This window comes from Melospiza georgiana, chromosome 23 (assembly GCF_028018845.1).
Source record: "Melospiza georgiana isolate bMelGeo1 chromosome 23, bMelGeo1.pri, whole genome shotgun sequence".
Lineage (NCBI taxonomy): Eukaryota > Metazoa > Chordata > Aves > Passeriformes > Passerellidae > Melospiza > Melospiza georgiana.
Window position 1 is genome coordinate 9,231,652 of NC_080452.1, and position 23,563 is coordinate 9,255,214.

The following is a 23,563-nucleotide window of genomic DNA, read 5'->3' on the forward strand; positions in this document are numbered from 1 at the left end:
GCAGAGGAAACCCTCTGTATTTTAGAATGGAAAAATTCCAGCAGTTCTATTTTTTACTCTTCTCCCCTTTTTAAAATGGATCACAACACCACCAACAAAATCTATCTCATTCTGGAAATCAAAGCTGAATGTTCATTAGTGAAGCAAATTCCATCCCTGAGCCCGTGACTTGGAACAGAATTACAAGGGGAATGTATGAAAACCAGGGCTCAGTTATTAAATAATCTGTTTATTGCAGGGCTTTCACAAAGGAGAAAACAAAATAAAAGACAAAGCACCCAAGTAGAAAGAATAAAAATGTATTTTCCTTCAGGTTTTTGACTGACACAAGTACAAATCCTTTAGTGTGAGCACGTCACAGCAATTTGGAAATGAACAGACCCCAAGTGAACAAGCAGAGAGTACAAGACTGAATCATGAAATCATGATTTCTGCTGCTTCTGCAGGGCTTCCACTCACTGGCTTGGCTATCATGGTAAAAAACCCCTCATCCAGTCAGGGCTGGCAGAGGGAAGGGAAGGAAGGATGGGCAGGGGCTTTCAACAGTCAAAGAGTGCAGACCCCTTGTGGGAAATGTTCCTTCATCAGCCAGGCTCGAGCAGGCAGGGCTGGGTGAGCTTTCAAGACCTCAGGAATTGTTTGCCCTGCCAAAGTTACCTTCACAGTCAGCTGGAACCCAGTACTGCCTGCAGTGCTCCTGTAACAGATACAGAAGTGACCCACAACTGGAATATGCCAGATAAAAGGAAAAACAAAAACAAAAACCAAAGGAAAAGGTTAACTCAGCAGTTTAAAACACTTTTTGGTATGTTACCATACCAAAAATACAAATTTTTTTTATTGTATGCATAGAGAACCTGATCTACCACTAAAGGAACATGCAGCATGATTTGCATAAATAAGCCAAATCAGGCTCTGAACTGGAGAAACTCTGTTCAAGTGGATTAAATGACCTGGTTTGTGAGTGAATGATCCTCATGAACCACAATTCCCACACACACACATAGAAGTGACACAGAACAGTGGTCTTGGCAGCTTTGGCAATGGAAATGGTCTTGGATAGCATCTGCATGGTCTCCAGCAACCTGTACCCTCTGCAGGCCACCACAAATCCAAAGCCTGTTTTGTTTGGTCCAGAGTGAGGAAGTGACTCTGAAGTCTCAATGCTGCCAAATCTTGCTTAGACAAGAGTGGGATGCACTGAATCTCTAACAGGATGGGCAGGTCTAGAAGAAGCCATCACAGAACTATCAAATGCCACAGTCATTTAACTTTTAATTAAAATTAATCCATTTAACCCATTATATCCAAACCCCCTCTGAGAAGTTTACATAGAAACCCCATAGAACATTTCTTACTCGGGGTAACTCTAGAAACAGCTTCAAATCCAGTATCTACGTGGAAAAGTCACTTCTCTTCCACTTCTGCTAGCTCTCTTCTTGTGCTAAAGGCCCAGAAAATAAAAGGCAGTCCCATCCTGGGAAGTTATTTCTGAAGGCCTGCACCTGAAGCAAATTAAAAGAAATCTTTCCACTGGAATTTCAAGTGTTGATTTTCAAAGTGCAGGGCTGCAGCATGGCTGTGATACAGGCACTGCAACCCTTCCCTTGGGAAAAAAAAAAAAAAGTGAATGGTCAAAAATGAAAAGTCAGAGCAGACTGCATCAGTGAAAGCCAATCTCTCATGAATACCACCTCAAGCAAGGCAAAAAAAGTGCCAGTAAGGGATAAAAAACCCCCAAAATGTATGGCTCACTATAATTAAGAGTTGAGAGGTGCCTGCAATGAGGCTCTCTCTGCAGGCTGAGGGTGCACCCATCTGTCTGCTGAGGGTTGTGCGTTGAGTCAGCTCCAGCTTCTGCTGATTTTGCTGTCACCTTTTAGTCACAGGTGTTGGAGTAGAAAACATCACCAAATCCAGAAACTATTCTGACTATCAAGGGCACGGGGGAGGAGAAAAAGTAAATGGACAGGGCACTTTGGAGGGAGAAATAAAACATACTAAAACCTAGGTTTAAAAAGCTCTTCCAAAAGCAGCTAGAACTAAATAAACGTTTCTGAGTGGAAAGCAAAGAACACAGAATACAGTAGACACCTAGAGAGTGATGGAGGATTTCAAGGTCTTTGCTCTGCCAAGGACCTGGCAGCACCTTGATGCCAACTGTTGTTTCTCACCCCACCAGTAGCTACTGATCAACAGTGGGAAAATTGACTCCTGAGTCAGTGAGATCTTCATGGGAAGGAAGGAAGGAAGGAGAGTTGGAATTTAGCTAAGGGAGATACCCGGGCAGGGTGAGCTCACATCTGTCACACACGGTGCTTTACAGTGAGGAGACTGAGGAACAATCTCTTATTCTAGTCAAATAGTCTTTGGTGAAGCCCAACCAAGGCAAAAACACAGATGATGCCCACTGGCTGAGGAGAGTCCCCATTAAGTCACACAAACAAACTCAGCAGAACAGGTTTAGATTTATCTAAAATCTTGGAAGCCTTGAAGGAAGAACTCCACACTGAAAGTGAACAAGGAGAAAAATGGATCTGGGAAAGGGCAGCTGGGTGTGTAGGCTATGCTGTAAACCAGAGTGTAACGTTGTGGCATTGCTTGGAAGCTTCTAGGAGTTAAGCCAGGGGTGCCTGAGACATTCTGCTGCTGTAGCTCGTTTCTCTGGGATCAGCTCCAGCATAGGGAGTAAGAAGTCTGTGAATCCAGCTGCCTCATCTTGGGCCCACTCGTATTTTTCCACCAGCACTTCAAAAAGGCCCCAGGGCTTCAGTTTGGTGATGTGCTTCAGATCACCTGAAAACCCAAGACAAATGGTTTAAGTGTAAGATGCAGGAACAGAGCAGCTCAGTAAAATTGGCTAAACAGCTAAACATGACAGGGTGAGCTCAGGGACTGCTCTAAGGGGATACAAACTGCTAGGGATGCTCAAGGGAAAAGTCAGTTATATTAAACCCCCTTTTCTATGTGCTTTGGAAGCCTGTTGTAGAGATGTACTTCCTCAAAGGGCTCTTTTTCACCTCCTGCTACTTCACATCCCCTATCAGCAAATATTAATTTCATTAAATCACCAATTATGCTGCTTGACATGACAGATAAAATGTGCCACTGACTCTGGGGTACATGCAATGCATGGAGCACTGTTTGAGAAAGCAACACACTGCTAATAAAGAAGGATTTGTTTTTATAAACAGAGTTATTAAACTAGGTCAAAACCTATTTTTTTTTGACTTGGTACATTTCTGGGGTACTCAGGACTTGATGATAATGTTCTGTGCTCTGAGCAACATGGCTCATGAGGCCAGGCACTATTTAAGGTGCCTTACATTTAGCTGCAGTTTTTGTGATAAAGCATTTCATAAAACAAAGATGCCATCTTTGCTGGTATCTATTTCTAACAGGCATTTCCACTCCTGTGTATTTGGGCAAGGGATGAGGGGATAAAGTGATATTTGCTTTGTTTCCTTTTACCTTTTTTGGTGAAAAACTCCTTGGAATATTTTCCTGCCAAAATGAGCTTGCGAGGTATTTTCCCCAGAAGTTCTATGATCAATGCAATGTGATCTGCATGTGAAAAATAAAAAAACCAAAAAAGACAATGAGATTCATCCACACAAAATCTCTCTATGCTAGTTTCATGCTCTGGGATATAAAGACGCTATCCCTTAAAAATAACTTTGGAGACCCACATGAAACCAGGTTACACTAAGAAACAACAAAGACAAGGAGCAAGGGAAAACAAATATGGGCAATTTGAGGCACAATCAGTTTGAGATACAAGGTAGAGAACCCAGCAGCCAGAGGAATGCAAAACACCAGAACAAGAGCACGGAGTTCATTGCAGTGTTTTACTGCAGAAGCTTGAGCACAGCTGCTGCTGATTTGGGTAAATAATCTTTTTGCAAGGAGCTTTTGCATTGCTGATTTGTAAGGCAAGGCTCATTTTGAAAATGCAACCATTGGATTTCAAGTCCCACTTTATAAAGGAAAAACTGAGCCAAACAAACCTTCATCTCGTGAGTAATCTTCCCCAGAGTGAGGCTCGAAGAGATAGTCCCCTGTTGCCAACTCAAAGGCCTAAACAAACAGAAATGAGCACATTAAATGACTTCAAAACACTCTAAGATGTGCTGCAGGTTGACTCTGCAAATCTCTGTGGGCCAGAAGCAAAGCAGTGGGAAAGAATAACCTGCAAAACTACAGTAAACAGCTATAATCTTAAATATTCCATCACAGCCTGAACTGTGCAGTGACTTTGCAATGCTTTAAAACTGCATTAAAAGCATCACAGGCACACCTGGGATGGATTTTGGGTGCAGGGCCACCAGTTAACCACAAAGTTAAGGTATTTCACATGCTCAGCCTTTCCTCTTCAGAGTTTTGCAAAAATAACACCATGTCCAAACTACAGTTTCTGGGGTTGGTTATTTTGTTTTGTTTTGCTTGAGGGTTGTTGGGATTTTCCCTCTCCCCAGGTTTCCCATGTTTTTCAAACAGTTAATCTCTGAACATCTGTCTGCAGAGATGAAAACACATTTTAAATGAGAAAAACATCTGCCCTCATTTCAACTCAGCACTCCTAAATTCTGTAACACACTCACCCCTCATGTGTTCACCTGGACTCAGAACTGACCTTCAGCACAACTGAACTTGTACCACCCCTGACCTTCTGTATTCTCAATTTTCTTTAAGAGTTGCTGGTGCCAAACAATGGAATCAGGCACACTGTGTAATTCTGGCCACATGCTCTGCACAGAAAACATCACCCTTCTGCATTTTCTTTTACCTCATTCATCAAAACCCCAGCTTGTTTTCCAAGACAGCAAAAATGTCTATTTTTCCAAGCTTAAATTATGAAACCCAAGCTTTGATTTGTAGAAGGGACAGAGTGGGGACACTGAAAAGGCACATGCAGTAACTGGCTTGACTGATTTTTTTCATTGTCATATTCTACATTTGGCAGCTGTTAAAGGAACAGCTTCTTCCTCATCTCAGCATTACTCAGACTAAACATTAATTCCAAACCTGCAGAGGATAATTAAAATTAGAAATGCTACTGAAAGCACTGTGAAACAGTGCTAGATGCAGCAGAAAGGCTTTTTTTTTAATATGAAAAGACATTGTGTTCAGAATTGCCTGGTTGTCCTGTTTTTCCAGAAAGCATGATGGCAAACTACAATCATATTTGAAATCTGCTGATGCTGGACAACAAAACCTTCAAAAGGAAAGCCACATGTGGAGAAAAAAGGATAAATTTACAAAACAACTGTGATGTGGAAGGTGGCTGAACACTTGTAAGGGATTTTGGCCAGCCCCTCAGCAGCTCAGAGGGCAGAGCAGGAGGTGCCAGCTGGCAGGACTCACCATGCAGGCTGTGCTCCAGATGTCTGCAGGGGTGTTGTACCCTGACCCTATCAGCACCTCCAGGGACCTGTACTGCCTGGTCTGGATGTCCTCAGTGAAATGCTTGTGCTAAGGAGAAGAAATGTTTGATTAACAGCTCAAGACTGCTTACAAGAGGAGAATCAACAACCTGCAAGGCTGGAGTGGATCAAAGCTCATTGCTATTACATTTCAGCTGCATTTTACATCCTCATTAACTATTTCCTTATATTCTTTAAGCGCTGTTAAAATGCTGTACATTCCTCCTCCAAGTGAAACAATCCAGCAATTCAGAGGAAAGCAAGCCACAAAAGCAGAATAAAGGAAGATTCTGCAGCATCTCCTACCCAGCCCTGGCAGACAGGCCATGGTGCTGCTACCTTAAAGCAGATAAGGTGAGAAATCACCTTGCCAGGCACTGCAAGCCTGACTGCCATTCTGAGCTGAGACTCATCTCTCCCAACAGATCTGAAGTGATTTGCCATTTTAGAAGCCAAGTAAAAAAAGACATTTCTTCTGTTTGAAATGTCAAACATTTGAAAGCAGCACAGCACACCCATCAAAGAATAAAACTTGGGATTTTTACTGTGTGAGTCTCTTTCATGTGCAATGGTCTGACAAGCTCCAGAACCAGCACATCAGAGCAATTGTTTGCAACTTTTTAGGCTCTCCTGGAGACTCAGAAACTCCTTCAGCAACTTCACACAGCAGTTTTCCACACTCTGTGTGTGACACAGCTCACAGCCCTGTAAGAAGTAACCAAATGCCAGGGAGGCACCCAAAGCGTGGCTTGAAATCTTGTGTTTAGAGGATCATTTCTTTATTTGTGTCTCTGCTTCCCCTCTCTTTTTCCCTGAAACTGTCACTGCTTTCACAGCCAGCTCTAAGGATGTGTTTTACAGATTATTTTCCATCTTGGCAAAGCGACTGAATCTGCAGCTTTAAAAAGTCCATGTGAAAAGACCAAACTTACCACCCAGCAGGCATTTCCTAGGTCAGCTATCTTCACTTTGAGCTTATCTGCATTCTTGGGCTCAAGGGGATTAAGAAGGAAATTCCCAGCAGCTGATTTTCCTAGAGGCAATGTGTACAACAGCTGATTAAAGCTTCATAGGCAGTGTCACCATCTGTCACCCAAATCCCACCAAGCTCTCCCCAGCCAGGAAGTTTTCCTGATGGATTAGAACTGTTCCCTCCCTGATGCTTGGGTATAAAAATGAGCATCACTCTGCTCTATCAACAACATCATTAAGGCCCAACTGGTGTCATTAAGCAGAAGGATAAATGAGCATATGCAACACTATTTCCCAGCACAGCCTGTCTATATTTAAAAAAAACAAAAACTTGTTGAAATAAGGGCACTGCTAGAAACAAAACAAACCTCACAACCTCCCTTAAGCCTTCCTAAATTTTTGAAGGAAGGGTCCCCAAGTTACAGCATCATTCTGACACACCCTTCACTCTCTGCTGCAACACAATTACAAGAGCTAAAGGAAATACTGGGAAAATTGAATGACACAATGGAGAACAAAAGTATTAAGTCACTAAATGGCATCCAGCTGTACCTCTGAACCAAAAATTTGGGAGAGTTTGAAGCTGTAAATTTGGGAGAAGGCTGTGAGAAGCAAAAGATGTCAGTAACCTAGCAGAGGCATTCAGCAAAGTGCAGCTCAAGTTTCAAAATCTAAATTTTTCTTGTTACTTTTCATCCATACAACTCCCCTAGTGGTACTGTGGGCAAGAAAATGCTAGAACATGTTTTTTTAGTAAGTACAAATGGTAGTTTTACCCTCCTTCTCCCAGCAGATATTTATCACCTGGCAAGAACACAAAGATGCAAAAATGGACAGTTTTACTGATTCATATTAAACACACACACACCTGCACTGTTTAAATTGCTGTACACCATTTCATGCCTTATTTTCTCCTAAGCTTACAAGACACAATTTTTCCACTCTGAAGAAAATAATATTTAAATAAAAGCATTAAAGAAATTTGATTTCTTTCCCAACATTGTATAACCTTTTTTTTTTTTTTAAATGGGAAAGCATTTACCCATCTTGAGTAATGGAGAGAAGTTACCTTTGCTCCATGTTAAGAACCAAACTGTCAGAACACACTGATCATACCTATCCCTTAATTTAACAGCAAGTGACAAATCTGTAAGCTTAATGAAAATCATATAAGCAGCACCTGATTCAAAGGAGGAAATGTTCCTGCACTGAAAACCAAAGGCATAGGTGTTTTTTTAAAAAGTAGGAATATTTAAGCAACCAAAGTCAAAACAGGCACAGCTACAACCAGCACCTACAAACAACAAACAATTTGGAGTATGATTGTCAGGTTAATTACTCCTGGCAGGAAAACTCTCAAATGGATGGTTCTGACCACTTCAGCCTACAAAATTCACATTTTTGTTCAAATGATGAAGTGTTGAAATCTCCCACATCAAGGAGCCCTTTCTTACAAGGCTCCTCCTATACCTTTGTTGTCTGTGGGGCTGTTAGTCTCATTCTCATCCTCTGAAGGGATCTCTGTCCTGATGCCTTCCTGATGAAAATTGTTGATGCCCTGCTCGTTCAGCGCCTGCTCCTGGCTGGGGACGGGCTGGCACACCATGGAATCCTCTGGAGCCAAGGGCACAAACAAGTCCAACACCGCTTCTTGGGGCCCGAGCTCTGAGTCATTGTTGTGCTGGGTGTAATTAGAGCTGTGCAGGTTGTCGGGGTGCTGGGTGGCAGGGGCATTGGCAGGGGCATTGGCGTTGTGCAGGTCGTCCTCGAGGCGCACGGAGCCCTCGTTCCCAGAGTCTGTCAGCTCTGTCATGGCGATCACCCCGTTGCAGTTGATTTCTGCAGCGTCTTTTTCCACGTTGCTTTCCATGAGATTGGATCCCTCCTGTCCAAGGGTTTCTGCTGCAAGAGGGGAAGATGAGAATGTAGCAGAATATGTTTTAATAAATGGCTGGAAGGTGTTCAAGGGCAGCCTGAGAGGGAGGGAGTTCTGTAAATGGGAGTTCTGTAAATGGGACAGGAGATTTCCCAGCTGAAATGACAACAGCCACCTCTGCTAAAGGTACACCCTCCCCACATCCATGAGACAACATTGTCCATGCCGTGCTGGCAATGCTTTAGGTCCATACCTGGCTTTTTGTTGATACTTTCCTCTGATGGACTGACTTTTATGAGCATTTCCACAGGAGTCTGAGCTTCCTCCTCCTCTTCAGGCTGTGTCTGCTCAGGGTTTGCTTCCTTCTCCATTTCCTCTATCTCTTGCATTCGCTTCTCCAACAACTCAGCCTGTCTTTTCTGCTTCTTTTTCAACTTCTTTTTCTTATTCTTTGACATTTTGTCAGCCTACGCAGAAGCAAGCAGAGAAATTGGACTTAACATTTTATACTTCAATAAATTTAAAATGCACCAAGGTTTAATTTATCTTAGAGCTGAGGAAACAGTCTCTGATGAAAATGCTGGAGACAGCTCCTCTCCCAGATAAAAAGCAGCTATTCTGGGTTTTGAACTACTTGTGTATAGCTCTTACCAATGCATTTTTGCCCTGACATGAAAAACCAACATTATTCTCCAAGTGAGGGAGATCTCAGACTCCACAGAACAGTCATTTTCTCAACAGAGCTTGAGATCATCACAAGAACTCCTTGTTCTGGTGATAAATGAACTAACACCATTTGCAAGTCCAAGACAGCATTGAGCCTGATACGTATGCCAAACACAAATCACATTTTTTCCTTCTGATATGAGACTGGTCTCTCTTAATGCTGCCTGGATTATGAAACAGTGAAGGAGATACTATCAGAGGATGCATACTTACAGGTGAAAGCTTTTACACTTACTGGTTTAGGCTGTGGTGCAGTGCTCACTGAAAGGGAAAGGAAGATCAGTAAATCAGAATGGCTATACTCAAAAACTGCAACTGCATTCTGATGTTAAGGTACATTTTTCCTATGTGGTCTGATAACAACATTTTAATGCTATCAGCAAATGTGATTTTGAAGGCTCATTTCTCTACAATAACACAACAATAAAAAAAATTATATAAAACATCAAATGAGCAAATGCATAATTCAAGTTTCAGACAGGAGACTTGCTTGACTGATATCAAAGAGTTCCTGCCACGTAGCTTCATTTACTGCATGCATTATGCATCCTACCCAAATGAAAATGCAAATCAAAGCATTAAAATACCAAACTTAAGGGAGCTTCCTTAAGCTAAGATATGCTGTGATCAGTTCAGCTCAATGTTGGTGCTGTAAGATTATGACTGACAGAGCCTTCCCATACACACTGCCGTGGTTTTTGAAAAGTACACACAACTACAGATGGATATTCTGAGGAGGAACACAAGAGAACTTGCCCTCAGACCTTTAAGGGTGTTTGCAAGTCAAGGCAGCTGGTTTTGTTACAGTTTTCCAAACTGACAACAGGTAACTCATCTTGTTGAAACTCTCATCAAATGCACTTCCAGCATCATGCAATGAAAGGTAATAAACTTTTGAAGGAAATGTGAGAATTTTGCCACATTTTTACACCAGTTCCATATTGAGTGCACCAACACTGTGCTACATAAGACTGATTTACCAGTGCCAGCTTACAGAATCCACAGAATTGTCTAACAGCTGCTGTTAAAAGCAGCCTCTAGTGAGCATTTATCCTCCCTCTTGTTTTCTGACACAAACTGCCTTCCCCATCATCTGAACTACAATTTATGACTAATTTCCCAATTTACACTCAGGTTTTCAAAGGTTACTTGCATTATTGTTCTACCATACTCAGGAAGTTTTCCTTAGTGATGATTAGGGGGTACGTGGGAGGAACAGCATCAATTTTCAGAGGAAAAAAAAAGAAAATAAGAATCACCTGCAGAGCCAGATGGTGGGGGAGCCCCAGATCTCTGCCACTCTGTTGCCTCTGCAGCCAGCCTGCGAATGTACTGGTCATTCACACACAGCAGGATGTTCTCAGGCTTTATATCTGTGTGGATGATTCTACACTTGGTATGCAGGTAATCCAGACCCTGAAGAACCTGCAGGCAAGGGAGAAGGAAGTCAGCCATTAGACAATCTAATTGGGAGCAAAGTGAAAATGCAAAAGTGCCTGGGATGGCCAATGAAAGGGTTTGTGTGTCTGAGAGTGCTCCAGGTTAGAGCTGCTGTGATCAGTGGTTACAGCCCAGTTCCACAATAACAGATTTGCATACAGATTTTAGCTACCATTTTAAAATACTCTTATTTACCCTCATAGCTTAACTTACCACAGGTGAAAAATCTAATTTTAATACTCTACAATAAAATCACACTTTCCTCCTCCCCTGCACCTCCCATGTGGAAAGGTGTTTCTTTATAGGCTACCACCCAGTAGGGAGAACCAGTTTCTCCTGCTCTTCCCATCATTAGGCACTGTGCTTACTGTCACAGCTTAAAAAAATTCTTCACTTATGAGGAATGGCTGAGGTAATAAGAGGTTAAAAGCAAAAACCATCACAGTTTAAGTGTCAGAAAACAACTACCTGCAGCAGAAGGAGCTTGCAGTAAAGAAGTACTAACCCAGTAATATTTTGTTGCATGAAGGAGATATCACTTATTTTTAACTTTTGTTTGCTTGGATCTGAGAAAGATCAGTGAAAGATTTTTAACTGGGTCAAGAGGAAGAGTGCAGTCAGAACTGGAACTCACCTGTTTGATGATTTTTTTGACACAAGGGAGTGGAAGACCCTGATAATTTGACTTGATGATCCACTTCAGGAGATGATGCCCTAGAACTTCAAACACCATACAGATATCTGGAACTGAATAAAGGAAATACCTGGACATCCAGACCCAAGGACCCCAAATTCCCAGGACTGAGGATGAAAAGAAATCCAAACCAGTTGGGCACTTTATGTTAAAGAACCCTCATCCTTCTGACACAGCTTGTATTCCTCAACAGCATCATTCTATCCTACACAACAGTGCCATTACCTAAAATAAAATAAAATAAAATACAGAGGGATGGAGCTGCACAAAGGTGCCACTGCAGCAGTAGCCACCTCCTGCTTTGAGTGGGAGCCAGTTGCACAAATGTACATCATTATTTACTGTATGTTTTGGAACAGCCTACGCTTCTGCCCCAGGCAAAACTTGATGCCAGATCTCTCTGTACCAGCATTACCTGAAAAGATAATAAAATTTCCATTTCATAAGTAATCTTCAGACCAATAAAGTCACTTTCTTTGCCCTCCTTTGCCTCTTTACCAGGAAAATAAACTTTTGACAAGCCTGGATTTCAACTATATTTATATGATCTGCTTTGGAGCTCTAAGATCTCAACAGCTACAGTCACTCCAGTGACATATTCAGTGCAATGAAACCAAACTTCTATGAGTTTATTAGGCTCCTTTTCATCTACACTAGCAGAAAGCATACATTTCACAAGAGTGGAAGAAATATAAGCTCAAATCAACATTTACTCAGAAAAAAAAATTAGAGAAAATGCATTATGGGTCTACTTTTTATAATCTGCAGCTCAATTCTCTCAAGCAGCCCAGCAATTCTTACTGAAATAAAAAGTAACTTATCTCAAAGTGAAAACAATGCATAAAAGTCCAGCTTTCAAACTTTAAGGATCCATTATTAGCATTTGTTACAAATCGCTGCCTGTGAGAAGGCTGTTCCCACTGTCAGAGAAACACACTGCAAACATCCTAACAATGCTGATAAATTACAAAGTAAGATGTTTCCATAACCTGATAACCAAGCTTATTTTCAAGTTATAGATGGCTCATGTGCTATTTTCGGCTACTGATTTTAACATGCTGCACTGAAATAACAGGTTCTTAACAGGCTGCTTGCAAAATTGAGGGGTTGAGGTAGATGGGCTCTCCTGCCTCAGAGGTAGCTCTGACACAGCCACTCAGTCCTGATTCACAAATTGGAGGCAGAACATGAAAAGCACAAGCAGGCAGTGCTGACACAAATGACACCAGACTGAATCATCACCCTGGATGTGAGCTCAGCAGGCAGTTTGGAGGCAGATCCTCCTACAGCTTTCCTTGGGCAGGAAAAGGGATGCCTGGGCACTGCTTGCCAAAGCAGGGCAGCTGCCCAAGAAACTCCCATCTCCTCAATTCTTGGCTTTTATTCCACAAAAGGATACGGGAACCATTCACTCCTGAAATCTTGAAGTCATCTAATAACTGAACAACTCTCTCCTTGCTTGGATCATTTGGGTCACTGCTGCGGACCTGCAGAGAAAGAGGTTTTTGTGATGTCAGATCCACTGCACTGTCTGGTTCCTACACAAATTCCTGATCATCTGGAAATATCAAGCATGTGACAAATGAAAACTCCCCAAAACAGAAAAAAAGAATAAAATAAAATTGAGCCCAACTCAGGCACTCACCGATTTCAGCAATTTGATTTCATCCAGTGCTGTTTCTGTGTAGTGCTCTGCACTCTTCACCACCTTCATTGCCACAAATCTCCTCCCTCTGTGCACACATGGCAAGTAAATTGGGAGCTGTTAATGCTCATACAAAGAACTTATTCTCCAGGATTATCCCAATTCTTTTGCATGCAAGAGAGTTTATTTCATGCATCATGGAAAAATAAGGTTTAAACACTCAAAAGACTGCCTTTAAGTCTTTTTTTAACAAAAGATTCGTGTTAGTCATTTCTTAAAATATGGAAAAATAGGTCAGAGACTGAACACAACTCTTCCCACAGATATGGTTTGTCCTGTTAAGTCCCTCCCACACACTTGCATGCACAATATCAGACGAAACTCCTGTTCTAGGATGTGGACAGCTAATGCTTTGTGTTTTTATCTAAAAATAAAAGGATGTTTCCTGCTCAGGTTTGTGCATGCCTGGCAGGAACAGCAGCACTCACTGGATGTCCCAGGCCAGCCACACGGTGGAGAAGTGACCCCATCCAAGCTTCCGAATCACGTGGTAGCGTCCATTGAAGAGATCTCCTATTTTCACAAGGTGGTAACCCCCTGGAAAAGCACAGCAACCAGAGAGCAGGTGTGGGGAACGAGCATCACAATCACTGCAGCACCACTAAATATCTCCCCAGTGAAAAACACCTGCTTTGGAAAACAGGCTGTGATGGTAACAGAATCTTCCAGCTAAATATCAGCATTGCTTTTGTTGCTCTGAGCCTAGAATGTGAAAGAGGTAACCAAGATCTGGAACTTGGAACTGCAACCAAGATCCAAACAGCTCTCCTTGCAATTTTGCTGACTGGAAGGCACTCTGCCACTGAAAACAGGAAAGTCTCCTCTGCACCCTTCATATCTCTCAAGCTACTGACTATACAGGGGGATTCCATCACAGAGGCAAAAGCATGAAAAGCCAAAGATGGAACCGGCAGAAAAACAGAACAAAGAGAAGAAATTGTGATTTGGTGTTTTCATTTGCTCTGTATTTCGTTTCTGCTCAGAGAAACAGGGGAAGGCTATTTGCAGAAAGAAATTCTTCTGAAGAATGGATATCAAGATGATGATCTGATCTTCAAAAGGAAACCCAAAGAATATGAAAAGGATTTTTTTGTCCCTTTTACATTGCAATAAAAGAAATAATTAGATGCATACTTGCTTTTATCAATATTGAAAGCCTTCTGGCACAGAGGAAAAGATAACAGCTTTAAACTTATGCATTAAAAACAGTTCTGCAACTCAAATCCTGACTGATAACAGAAGGAAACTTGGAGACCACCTTCTCCATTTCATGTTGGCTTGAAAAATGTTATTTTCATATGCAGTTTCAAAGTACTCTTAATGTAAGAGGGAGTTTATGTTCATTCTCTACAGCAAATGGGAAATGGAGGGGATTCCTTGATTGCATTGAAAATCATGCATCTTAAACAGGCAAATGCTCACCTTTACAGTAATCATTTGGATCCTCTTGCTCATCATCATCTGATCCCAGGATTTCCTCCTCTTGCTCTGGAAGATCACTCTCGGACTGAGCAGCAAGGCTGCGGTGCTGGGTGTCAGGTCTGCAAGAGATCACACTGCATGTCTGACACAGATAAAATAGATTTAAAAGCTTAGTGATCCCACCAAAATATTAGCCTCTGAAACCCTTCTCTGCCTTTCTCTAAAGCAGATTTATATTCTGTTATCCTAGGTAAAACTTGAAAATTTAAATATTGATTGATTTTATTTTAAATGCGAATATCAATTAGTCTTTACTTTCTTTTGGAAAAGAAAAGGTTAACCAGTGTTTTAGAACTTGTGGGCCTTTGTTCCTTTGACATTCAAGGTCAAATGAATATTTAACAGTCCTTCTGCTTCTAACACTTTAGAACCCTAGAGCCCCTAATCTTGACATTTATTTCTCCTGTTCTCAAGGGGCAGGCTGCATTTTTAGCTCATCTCTTGACTCGAGATCCAAAGTTTATTACAGTTGTCTGAACTAGGGAGAGTGGGAGGACACAGAGCAGATGTTCAGTAAACCCTCCCGAGAGCTTGTGATTGCAGAGGGATTGGAATCAGGCACTAAGGTGGTGGAGGTTTTTCACTCCCACAATCATAATAAGTGTTCATTTTATGTGTTTATTTTTCCATCAAATGTGCTACTCTGAGTTCTTGCTCATGAAGGCCACATCAGCAAAGGCCACCTCCATGCCCTCACACACAGCCTGTGCTCCCCAAATAAAACATCTCCCACACCTCAGCTCTGCCATGGCACCACACTGACCACAGCCAAACAGCTCATGAAAGGCTAATACCAAAATCAGGTAATTTATTTACCTTTCAAAGCATTACAGGGAACAATGAAATGCCTACAAAGATTCAAGATACCCCTGTACAAAGCAAACATTTGTAATGAAAACAATGCCTACAGACCCCTTGCTTTGGCAGGATTTAAGGGCAAAGTACTGCAAGATATCAACATTAAGTTTCCTTTCCTCAGAAGATATTTAAAAAAGCTGGAGTTGTCCAAAGAAGTGGGCAGCAAACTTCATTAGAGCAGTGACACAAGCTCAGATAACATTCCTCACAGAGAGTTCCCAGCAGTGAATTCATGGAAGTTTCTTCTATTGAAACTATTGTTGCAGGGAAGCAGCAGATAACAGCAGATAACAGTGGTGCCTTCAGCACCCTCCTTCAAATTCAGCTCATTTTGCTGCAAGAAGGAAGAACTGCCCACCCAGTGGCTATGCCAGCAACACAGACAGGCCCTCAGATCCATTTTTCACAACTCAGCCCTGAGCTGGACTCCTGCACATCATATCAGGGCTGTACTAACTCATCTCAGTCCTTAGGAAAAAGGTAATATTTTCATTTGGAACAGTTATACAGCAGAATGAATGTTCAGCACTGACCTACTACACATGCACTGTGCTGAGACTTCACACATTAAGCACACTGCTAACAGACTCAAACTACAGCCACCTTAAACATCAGAAAAGGGGAGAAATCTTGTGTTCCAACCTGGTAAGTAAATTTGCAGTCACTTAAAATCCACAACTCAAGTTCATTTAAACAAGGAAGAGCTACAAAGGTCATTACCAGACATAACCCACCACCAGACATTTACTTCAGTCTGCTGTCAGTAAGTCCTGCTGGCTTTTTTAAATTCAGGAACAGCTTAGTGGTCTCAAACCATAAACTGCCAAGCTAATGAGACTTCTATTAAGAAGTCTGCAGCTTGATCCAGCCCTGAGATATCCAGTATTCAGACTTTTTAGTCACTGATTTATAAGTCAGGGGTAGGAAGAAGGAAACCTGCAGTAGGGGGTGCAGAAAGTCTTAGAGGTCAAAAAGCTTCTTTAAAATTGCTGCATTTTTTGGGACAATTGAGATACAAATAAAGTCACACATTATCCCCAAATTAAGAGCAGGCAGCAAAGGCAAGAAACGAGCACAGACAGAATGGTTGAAGGGGAGATTAGATGCTCACAGACAACAAATCCTATAGACAGGGTAAAAGAGAACAGGAGCTGGACAGAAAGATTTTAAGCCAGGAGCCTCACATACAGCCTGAGTAGTAAAGAGTAATTCTCCCCAGTGCTGTTTCAGGATTTTCACTGCTTTAACTGCACAGGATGTAAGGGATTAAAAAGGACTCTAAAGAAAATTGCCCTGAAGTGGCAGTGCTGCAGACACACACATCACACCATTCTGCAGTCCCAGTGCCTCTCAGTAACAGCAATTCCATGCATGGAGGAAGAAGTTACTGGAAGCACTAAAGCCCATTCTCCTGGAAGCTTTCTGTGCCCCTCCTAAGGGGCTGACTAATCCTGCTGCTGGCAGGCTCACACACGACACACCCTGGAGTCTGCAGCTCAGTCTTTCATGGGGATCCAAAAGCGTTTCACTTCTACACTAGAGTCTATGATACCAGCTAATGTAAAAAAGCTCAATTCAGGTCACACACATCTCTACAGTGCCATTTCCTTTATGAAATCACCTCCAAAATACACCTCATTCTTTTGCCTTCCTGTGAAAATTTGTTTGATGTTGTTACACACCACCCTGCTCTTCCCCTGAAATGACCACGTCAGCCCAAGATAGGGATTAAGAGAGAATCAATCAGTGCAGAACATGTATTAATACCCAAGAAAAAATTATACACAAAAGCACAAGCCTCATCTGTCTGCTTTGCTCACAAAGACAGTACTCTAAAAGGCACAAAAGGCTGTTAAAGACAGCAGAAAAATCCATGCCCAGCATCTAGAGATGACAGCTGAAACAGCTGTTGTCAAAATTGCAAAATGCAGATAAAGTAAATAAAAATTTTATACTAAATTATTGTTTACACATTAAAATCTTCTACGGTAGTTTTTTCTTTTCTAGCCACCTCTGATCTACAGAAGAACACCGTGATCACCTTCTCCTTTTGCTCTCTCATTGTGCTAATTATTCATCAGAATGAACAGGATCTGCAGAGTCTCTCTACAACTACACAGCAACATTTTACTTAAGCAAAACAAAGTGGATCAGAAAAGCTAAGGCAAAATGCTAAGTCTTCTATGGAATTCGAGTGAATCCACATCTAGAGAGACCCTCCCAAAGGTCCTTATTCCCTGAAGAGCTGCAAATTCTCCAGACAAAATCAGAGAGGGGAACCTACCTGCAAGAAGCACGGCCTCCCATGGATAAAGATATTCCTGAAGACAGCCCAATAGTTTTCGAAAAAGCCATCAAAAGTCAGGCACCACAGTGCTGGGGAAGGAGGGGGACATCAGCAGCAGGCACAGGGGCTGGCTCTCCTCAAATGCAGCAAAGCTTTGTGCAAGAGTGAAGGAGAAGAGGGATTTGCCTCCAGCACCCAGCTGCAGCTGCCCAGCACTGCATTGCAGGTGAAGGACCGTGCAGCAAGGCTGGGGCTCGCTCTCAGCTGATCCTCCTGCAAATTCACTCATGGCAGGGGGGTGAGCGTAAACATTCATCCCCTCCTCTTGATGTCTACGCCTCTCTTCTTCCCTCTAATGAAATTAGAAATTCAGGCAGATACTTTGTTTCATCTTCCTCAACCAGCCGGTTTTATTTGCCTATTAAATAGCCCGGCGGATTCAAAGCTGGGATGAAGACAGGGATCATGGTAATTGTCGACAGAGAAACCCTTTTGATAGAGGAATTCCAGCACAATCACTCAGCAGGCAAAGAGTGTTCAAAGGAAAAATAAATTTTCTGATGTAATTCCACACCTCCCCTTCCAGAGTTACAAGAAAAACTTATCCTTTATGCTTAAAATGACAAAATAGCACAAGGAGTCAAATCTTCTTGAAAAAGTTGGACTGAGTATTTTTCGCAGCAGCGGGTACTTAACATCATCTTCCAACAATGCACAATTCCCAGTCATTTCCTGTGCCTGTTTATCCTGCTGGTTTATGTAAGTGATAGGGGAAACAAGTCACCAACAATGTGACAGAGCAGTAACAATTTAGAGATTTCTCTCCTAGGGAGGACTTTATTAGTGAAAGACACAATGATGCTGCCCCTGCACTTTTAAAGCAAGAGGTTTAAAAAAATCATCTTCATCCACTTGTATGTCTAAGATACTTTCCTCTTAAAACCTCACAGAAGTTTGAATGCTTTTAATAGTTTAGCCAAACCTGTGCATCTTAGAAAAGGAACTAAAAACATCCAAAATTTTCCACTGTAGACAAGACTTTGCTCCATGTTCACTGAAGATATCACCCAACCCCTGCAATGCACAGCAGGGATGGTGAAGTTATTTGCAGGAGCTAAGATTTGAGTCACTCACTTGCTCCTTACAGAAGGTGTTAAAGCAATTGGGAAAAACACTGTGGAATTCTCTTGCCAGTTTTTCAGTGGAATCACTTATCTGGTCCACACACAAAAAGGAAGGCAAAAAATGATTAAGAAATCTCAGCCACACAAAGTGTGGCTTACAGACTTGCAGAGAAGGAAGGGTGCCCTCTATAAATTACCAGACACACACAGAGCCAAGTCTCCACACTCAGCTTCACCATCAAACATGAATGTGTTCTCTCTGCTCCAATAACTTACATTAAAAAAAAAAATTGAAAGGAGGTGCTTGGTTTTCCTATTCAAGAGTGACTTCAAAACTCGGTTTTGGACAGAAAAGATTCTTCCTTGTCCCTAAAACAGCAGAAATACTGTCCATGCTACCTCATTGCTTGCCTTGAATAGATACAAAAGCAGACTCCTTCCACCCTCAAGCAAGGAAGTCAAGGTACATTTAGACCAAATCACTTTTGTCACACCCATCATCCTTAAATACACACTAACAAAAAAAGATACTCTCCTTACTCCTCTCTCTTGTCTGCCTGTCCCTTGAAATTTGCAAAGATGACGCCCATCTGCAGGAAACTGAAGGGAAATGCTTTCCTGATTTTAAGTAGCCTACAACACAGGCTTTGTAAGCAGTGTCACCCCTTATGGGTGAGCTCAAACTGCACCCATGAAACGCCCCCGAGCAAAACTCAGTTCAGTGAAGGCAGGAGGAGTGACAAACCCACTGCAGGCCCCAGATAAAGGCACTGCAAACACACCCCAGGACTCCTCTTTCCACCCCAACCATGCAGCCAGAGGTTTGCTGGGCTCCACACCCAACCCAGCCAGATCTCACTGAAGGATTCCGTGTTTCCATCTGAGAAGAAGCTCCATGTGGCATGCTGAAAAGCCAGGATTTAAAACCCCTCTTCCATTCCAACATCTGTGCACGGAGACAGTATCTCTTTAAGGGAGAATGCTTGCAGGCTGCACTCATTACTATTTCTTAGTGTGCCTGTAATTTCATGTTAAGGCACATCTAGAGGGAGAATGAGAGCTCACACGCAGATCTGCTGGCAAACCTCGTGCTCAATGAATATGGAAACTTCACACAACTTCCAGCATGATTCAGGTATGAAATGATCAAAGTGTTTTGCAGCCTTTCTCCTCAAGAAATTCCAACTGAATGATAAATCATTGATGGTGGGGGACTTATGACTGCACAATCCATGTTATTTTGTGATTATTGCAACTCATTAACAGTTGCATCCCTATTTTTCTGAGTAAGGTATTTTCTGCCAGTAGGGCAGATCCACAATACTTGCTGCTATCCCAGAGCTACAGGAACACCACTGTCAAGAACTCAGAAAATTGGAGATGGTCAAACATTTAGCTTTTAAATACCAGTACTCAGAGGCACCAAGACATACTTTTGATTAGCAGATCTGTGGGAGCTCAGTTTGAAGATAACTACTGGCGTTCACATAAGAAAGGTATTAAAACACAAATAACAGGCAATCAAACTTCTTCCTTCCCATCCCCACTCCCCCACACGAGCACTTTACAAGCTGTTTGTGGAGCTGTCTGCTAGCCCAGCTATCACAAACCAAGGGATTTCTATGGAAACCAGCAAATTTCAGTTGTGTCCTGTCATGGTTTGATAATCCCTTCTGTATTTGAATGAAAAAATATGAGGGCAATGGAAATTACAGGCTCTCACCTTCAGAGTTCCAAGAACCTCTGTTTGCTCTCTTTCTAAAGGAGGGTTAGGATAAACGCATGCTCTACTTCACTGACAGAAAATGAAACTTTTGAGACAGGAAGGAGTGAAAGAAATAGGATCATCCTGAACTTACAGAAGATTAAGAAAATGGCTGAGGTTCCTATAAAAATATATATTCAAAAAAGCCTATACACAGAATCATAATTAATATTTACAACGTGTTTCTGTAAATCATCAGTTTAGACTGGTCTCATCTAAACCAAGCAAACAGCAATATTAACTACTAGATGATGAAAAAGTAACTTTCCAGTTTCTTTTAACCTTTCCAGAAGTTTTTTTTGTTCTGTTTCTAATGATATTAGGTTTGTAGGTAAACTTAAAGCAGCTGTAATTTATTTTAAAAATTAAAGACATTTTGAATTGTTTTTACTCCCTTCAGAACATTCTCTACAATTTTATATAATAATTCAAAATACTAAACTCAACCTTTCAAAATCATTGTTTCATGCTATTTACTGCAAATGTAAAGAAAAAATGTATTACAGAAAAAATGAATGTGTGATCTAAACTATCATGGAACATTAGATATTAAAAGCACATTGCATGTGGTTTCAAGTATAGATTTTATGGAAAGTCATGAAACAACCCAGTTAAGCCTATTTTAGAAGATTTAACTAGAGCAGCTTTGTATTTAAATAGAATAAATGTTGGGGAACTGTACCTAAAGTTAGAGGCTGACACTGAGTTCATTTAATTGCACAGCATAAAGCACATGCAAGTGTCTTTAATTTTTGAGATACAACCTAATAAACTTATGGTAGCAGAGAAAAGAGTTGAAGCATAATGTGTAAGAATATAAACACAGCATTTAACAAATAACACAGCTCGGCACTCAAATCAAGGTTAGTGGCAAAATCAAGAGCTAACCAGCGGTGCATTTAACCTGTCCTGAATATGTGGTTAAAAAAAGATTCATTAAAAACCCCTAACGTGCCAGCTCTGAAAGTTATCATTCAGCAACCTCAAAATCTACACAGAAATTAACCTTCCCAGCTGCACTGTGAACTCTGCTGGCAGAGTCAGTACTGCTGGTCTGCAGCTAGAGAAAGAAAAAAGTTACATGTATAGAATGAGACAATGGATTATTCATACAGAAAGTAGAGAAGGAGGAGAGCTTTTCAAAAATTGTCCTAATGCTGCCTTCAAGAATACAAGGAATATGTATGGAATAGCATGGAACCATAATGCATGGCTCCCAAATACTTTGGTTAAGGCTCCTCACTCTTCAAAAGCCCCATCTCAAAACCACTGACTCTTGGCTGAAGGCAACAAGAAAAAAATATTTTAAATCCCTGTGATGTGTCTGAGAAAGCATTACTCTAGGCCTAAAGAAAAAACCTTCCAACTGCCACCCCCAAAGCCTTAGCCTTACTATCTTTGGTCCTAGGCATCTTCAAGTAAAATCATCCTGAGTCACCAGAGATTTTACAGAATAAGCAGCATTTTATGGAGTATACAGAACCAGCTCTAGGACTGACATCACCTTTCAGCAGAAAGGAACCCATGAGCAGCACTGAACACAGCACTCAGTGCAGCCTGCTGAAAGCCATTGTTTGGTATTTACTCGAGTTCTTCTAATTTCTACATCTGCCTCCAAAAGTTCCCCACACATAAAGACTCGTGACATTCCTGCGGTGAGAAAGAAGCCACACGAGAGCATCAAAGTTAGAGAACCAAGCAAACAACACACCACGGCATTCTTTCGGCAAGAAAAAAAAAGGCTTCTCAGGGGGAAAGCGAGTCAAGAGAGGAGAGAGTGGAGAGAAGGTGGTTCCTAAAGGCAGTGGTTGCTGAATGCCCTGGGGACTGGGAGCGGGGACGGTGACAACTCCGTCCGAGCTACAGCCCGCGGCCAAGGGGAGCCGGCAAGGGCAGCCCATCATCATCCCTGAGCACCAGGGCAGCTCCCCGGCCGGCTGTCGGGGAGAAGCGGGGAAGGCAGAGCCTGCCGTTCCCCGGGCAGCCCAAGGAGCGGGGCCGGCCAGAGCCGGGCGGCAAAACGGCCGCCCCGGGCCACGCGCTGCGCCGGCTCCGCTCCCGAAACGTGCGCTCGGTTAACTCCGGTTACAAACCCGCCCGGCCCCGGGGGCTCGCACGCTCCTCTGCCCCCAGCGCCCTCCGGGCCCGGCGGTCCCTGCCCCGCGGGGAGGGCCGGGGGAACAAAGAGGCGGCGGTGCCGGCGGGAGATGCCGCCCGAAGGGAGCCGCGGCCGCACTCACTTCCTCTGGGCCTTGTCCTTCTTGGCTTTGGTCCGCTTCTTCCGGGCCTGCAGCGCCAGCACTGGGGGAGAGAAGGAGAGAGAGGCGTGAAGGGCGGCGGGCCCTGCGGGGGCCCCGCGGGGCGATGGAGGCCGCGCCGCGCTCACCTTTCCGCTCCATGGCCGCCACCGCCGGCGGCCCCGGGCGCCTGCGCCGCGCCCGCCGGGCTGGGCACGCGCGGCTCGGCCGCCTCAGCCGCGCGGAGCCACCGCCTCCCGGCCCGGAGCCGCCCCGGCCCGGCCCAGCCCTGCCCTGCCCTGCCCCGCCCGCCCTGCGCGGCTCCGGCTCCGGCTCCGGCTGCGGCGGCGGCGGCTCCGGCTCCGGCAGCGGCGCGGGCGGGGCGCAGGCGCGGGGCCGTGCGGGAGCCGCCCCGAGCCGAACGGCGGCGGGTGGCGGTGCCGGTAGTGCGCGGGACGCGGTGCGGGCTCCGTTTGGCCGCTCGGGGCGCGCACCGGCCCCCCGCGCCCGCTGAGCTCCCGCACCTGCACCCGCCCCGCCGGCCTCGCTCAGCCCGCTAAGCCTTCCGCTGAACCCGTGTGTGAAATCAGGTGCCCCGAGCAGAGTGCAACGCCCATCAGACTCGGAGATTCTTAATATTAAATCATTTATTTAATAACGATCACGGAAAAAAACCTTTGTAGTTACTGGGGCGTTCAGGCATTGTGTTGCATGCGTTAAACAAACACCTGTGTATTTGTTAAGGTGGTTATGTATTCACCTTAGAACTCTTGCAGGTTCTACTATCCACGGTTTTTCTCAATACTGTTTAATCTGAAAGGACTAAGATGAATGTGTAAAGGATATGAAATTAAACCACAATAATTTGCAGCCTGGGTTTCTGCAGCAAGCCCTGCCAGGAAAGCATCGTGGCATCCCACCAGCTGGGAAGAACATTAGAGCACTGCTGCATGCGAAACAACTGGACTTGCTGC

The 23,563-nt window shown here is 43.3% G+C and overlaps 1 protein-coding gene across 3 annotated transcripts; it reads right to left on the reverse strand.

Moving 5' to 3' along the window:
• Nucleotides 1-286: 286 nt before the first annotated feature.
• Nucleotides 287-22,791, reverse strand: SRPK1 (SRSF protein kinase 1). Of its 3 annotated transcripts, none has more exons than XM_058039961.1 (16): nucleotides 22,739-22,791; nucleotides 22,593-22,653; nucleotides 14,259-14,377; nucleotides 13,265-13,373; nucleotides 12,777-12,864; nucleotides 12,531-12,618; nucleotides 11,072-11,178; nucleotides 10,257-10,422; nucleotides 9,233-9,258; nucleotides 8,525-8,738; nucleotides 7,866-8,294; nucleotides 6,356-6,456; nucleotides 5,365-5,472; nucleotides 4,008-4,077; nucleotides 3,472-3,564; nucleotides 287-2,796 (listed from the first exon to the last, which is right to left on the reverse strand). In XM_058039961.1, exons 1-16 carry the CDS (start codon nucleotides 22,749-22,751, stop codon nucleotides 2,612-2,614), a joined length of 1,977 nt encoding a protein of 658 aa, XP_057895944.1. In that variant the 5' UTR covers nucleotides 22,752-22,791; the 3' UTR covers nucleotides 287-2,611. The 3 variants fall into 3 exon arrangements, with proteins under 3 accessions (XP_057895944.1, XP_057895942.1, XP_057895943.1); XM_058039959.1 differs by having other exon boundaries at nucleotides 7,866-8,297; XM_058039960.1 differs by lacking the exons at nucleotides 22,593-22,653; nucleotides 22,739-22,791 and adding an exon at nucleotides 17,461-18,350 and having other exon boundaries at nucleotides 7,866-8,297.
• Between the last annotated feature and the right edge of the window lie 772 nt (nucleotides 22,792-23,563).

Bases quoted from the DNA above. Each gene is read 5' to 3' on its own strand.
- SRPK1 (XM_058039959.1), bottom strand. The intron at 13,374-14,258 runs GTGAGCATTTGC...GTGCTTTTCCAG, and splicing joins TCCAAATGATTACTGTAAAG to GGGGTTACCACCTTGTGAAA. The intron at 2,797-3,471 runs GTAAAAGGAAAC...TTGGGTTTTCAG, and splicing joins GGAGTTTTTCACCAAAAAAG to GTGATCTGAAGCACATCACC.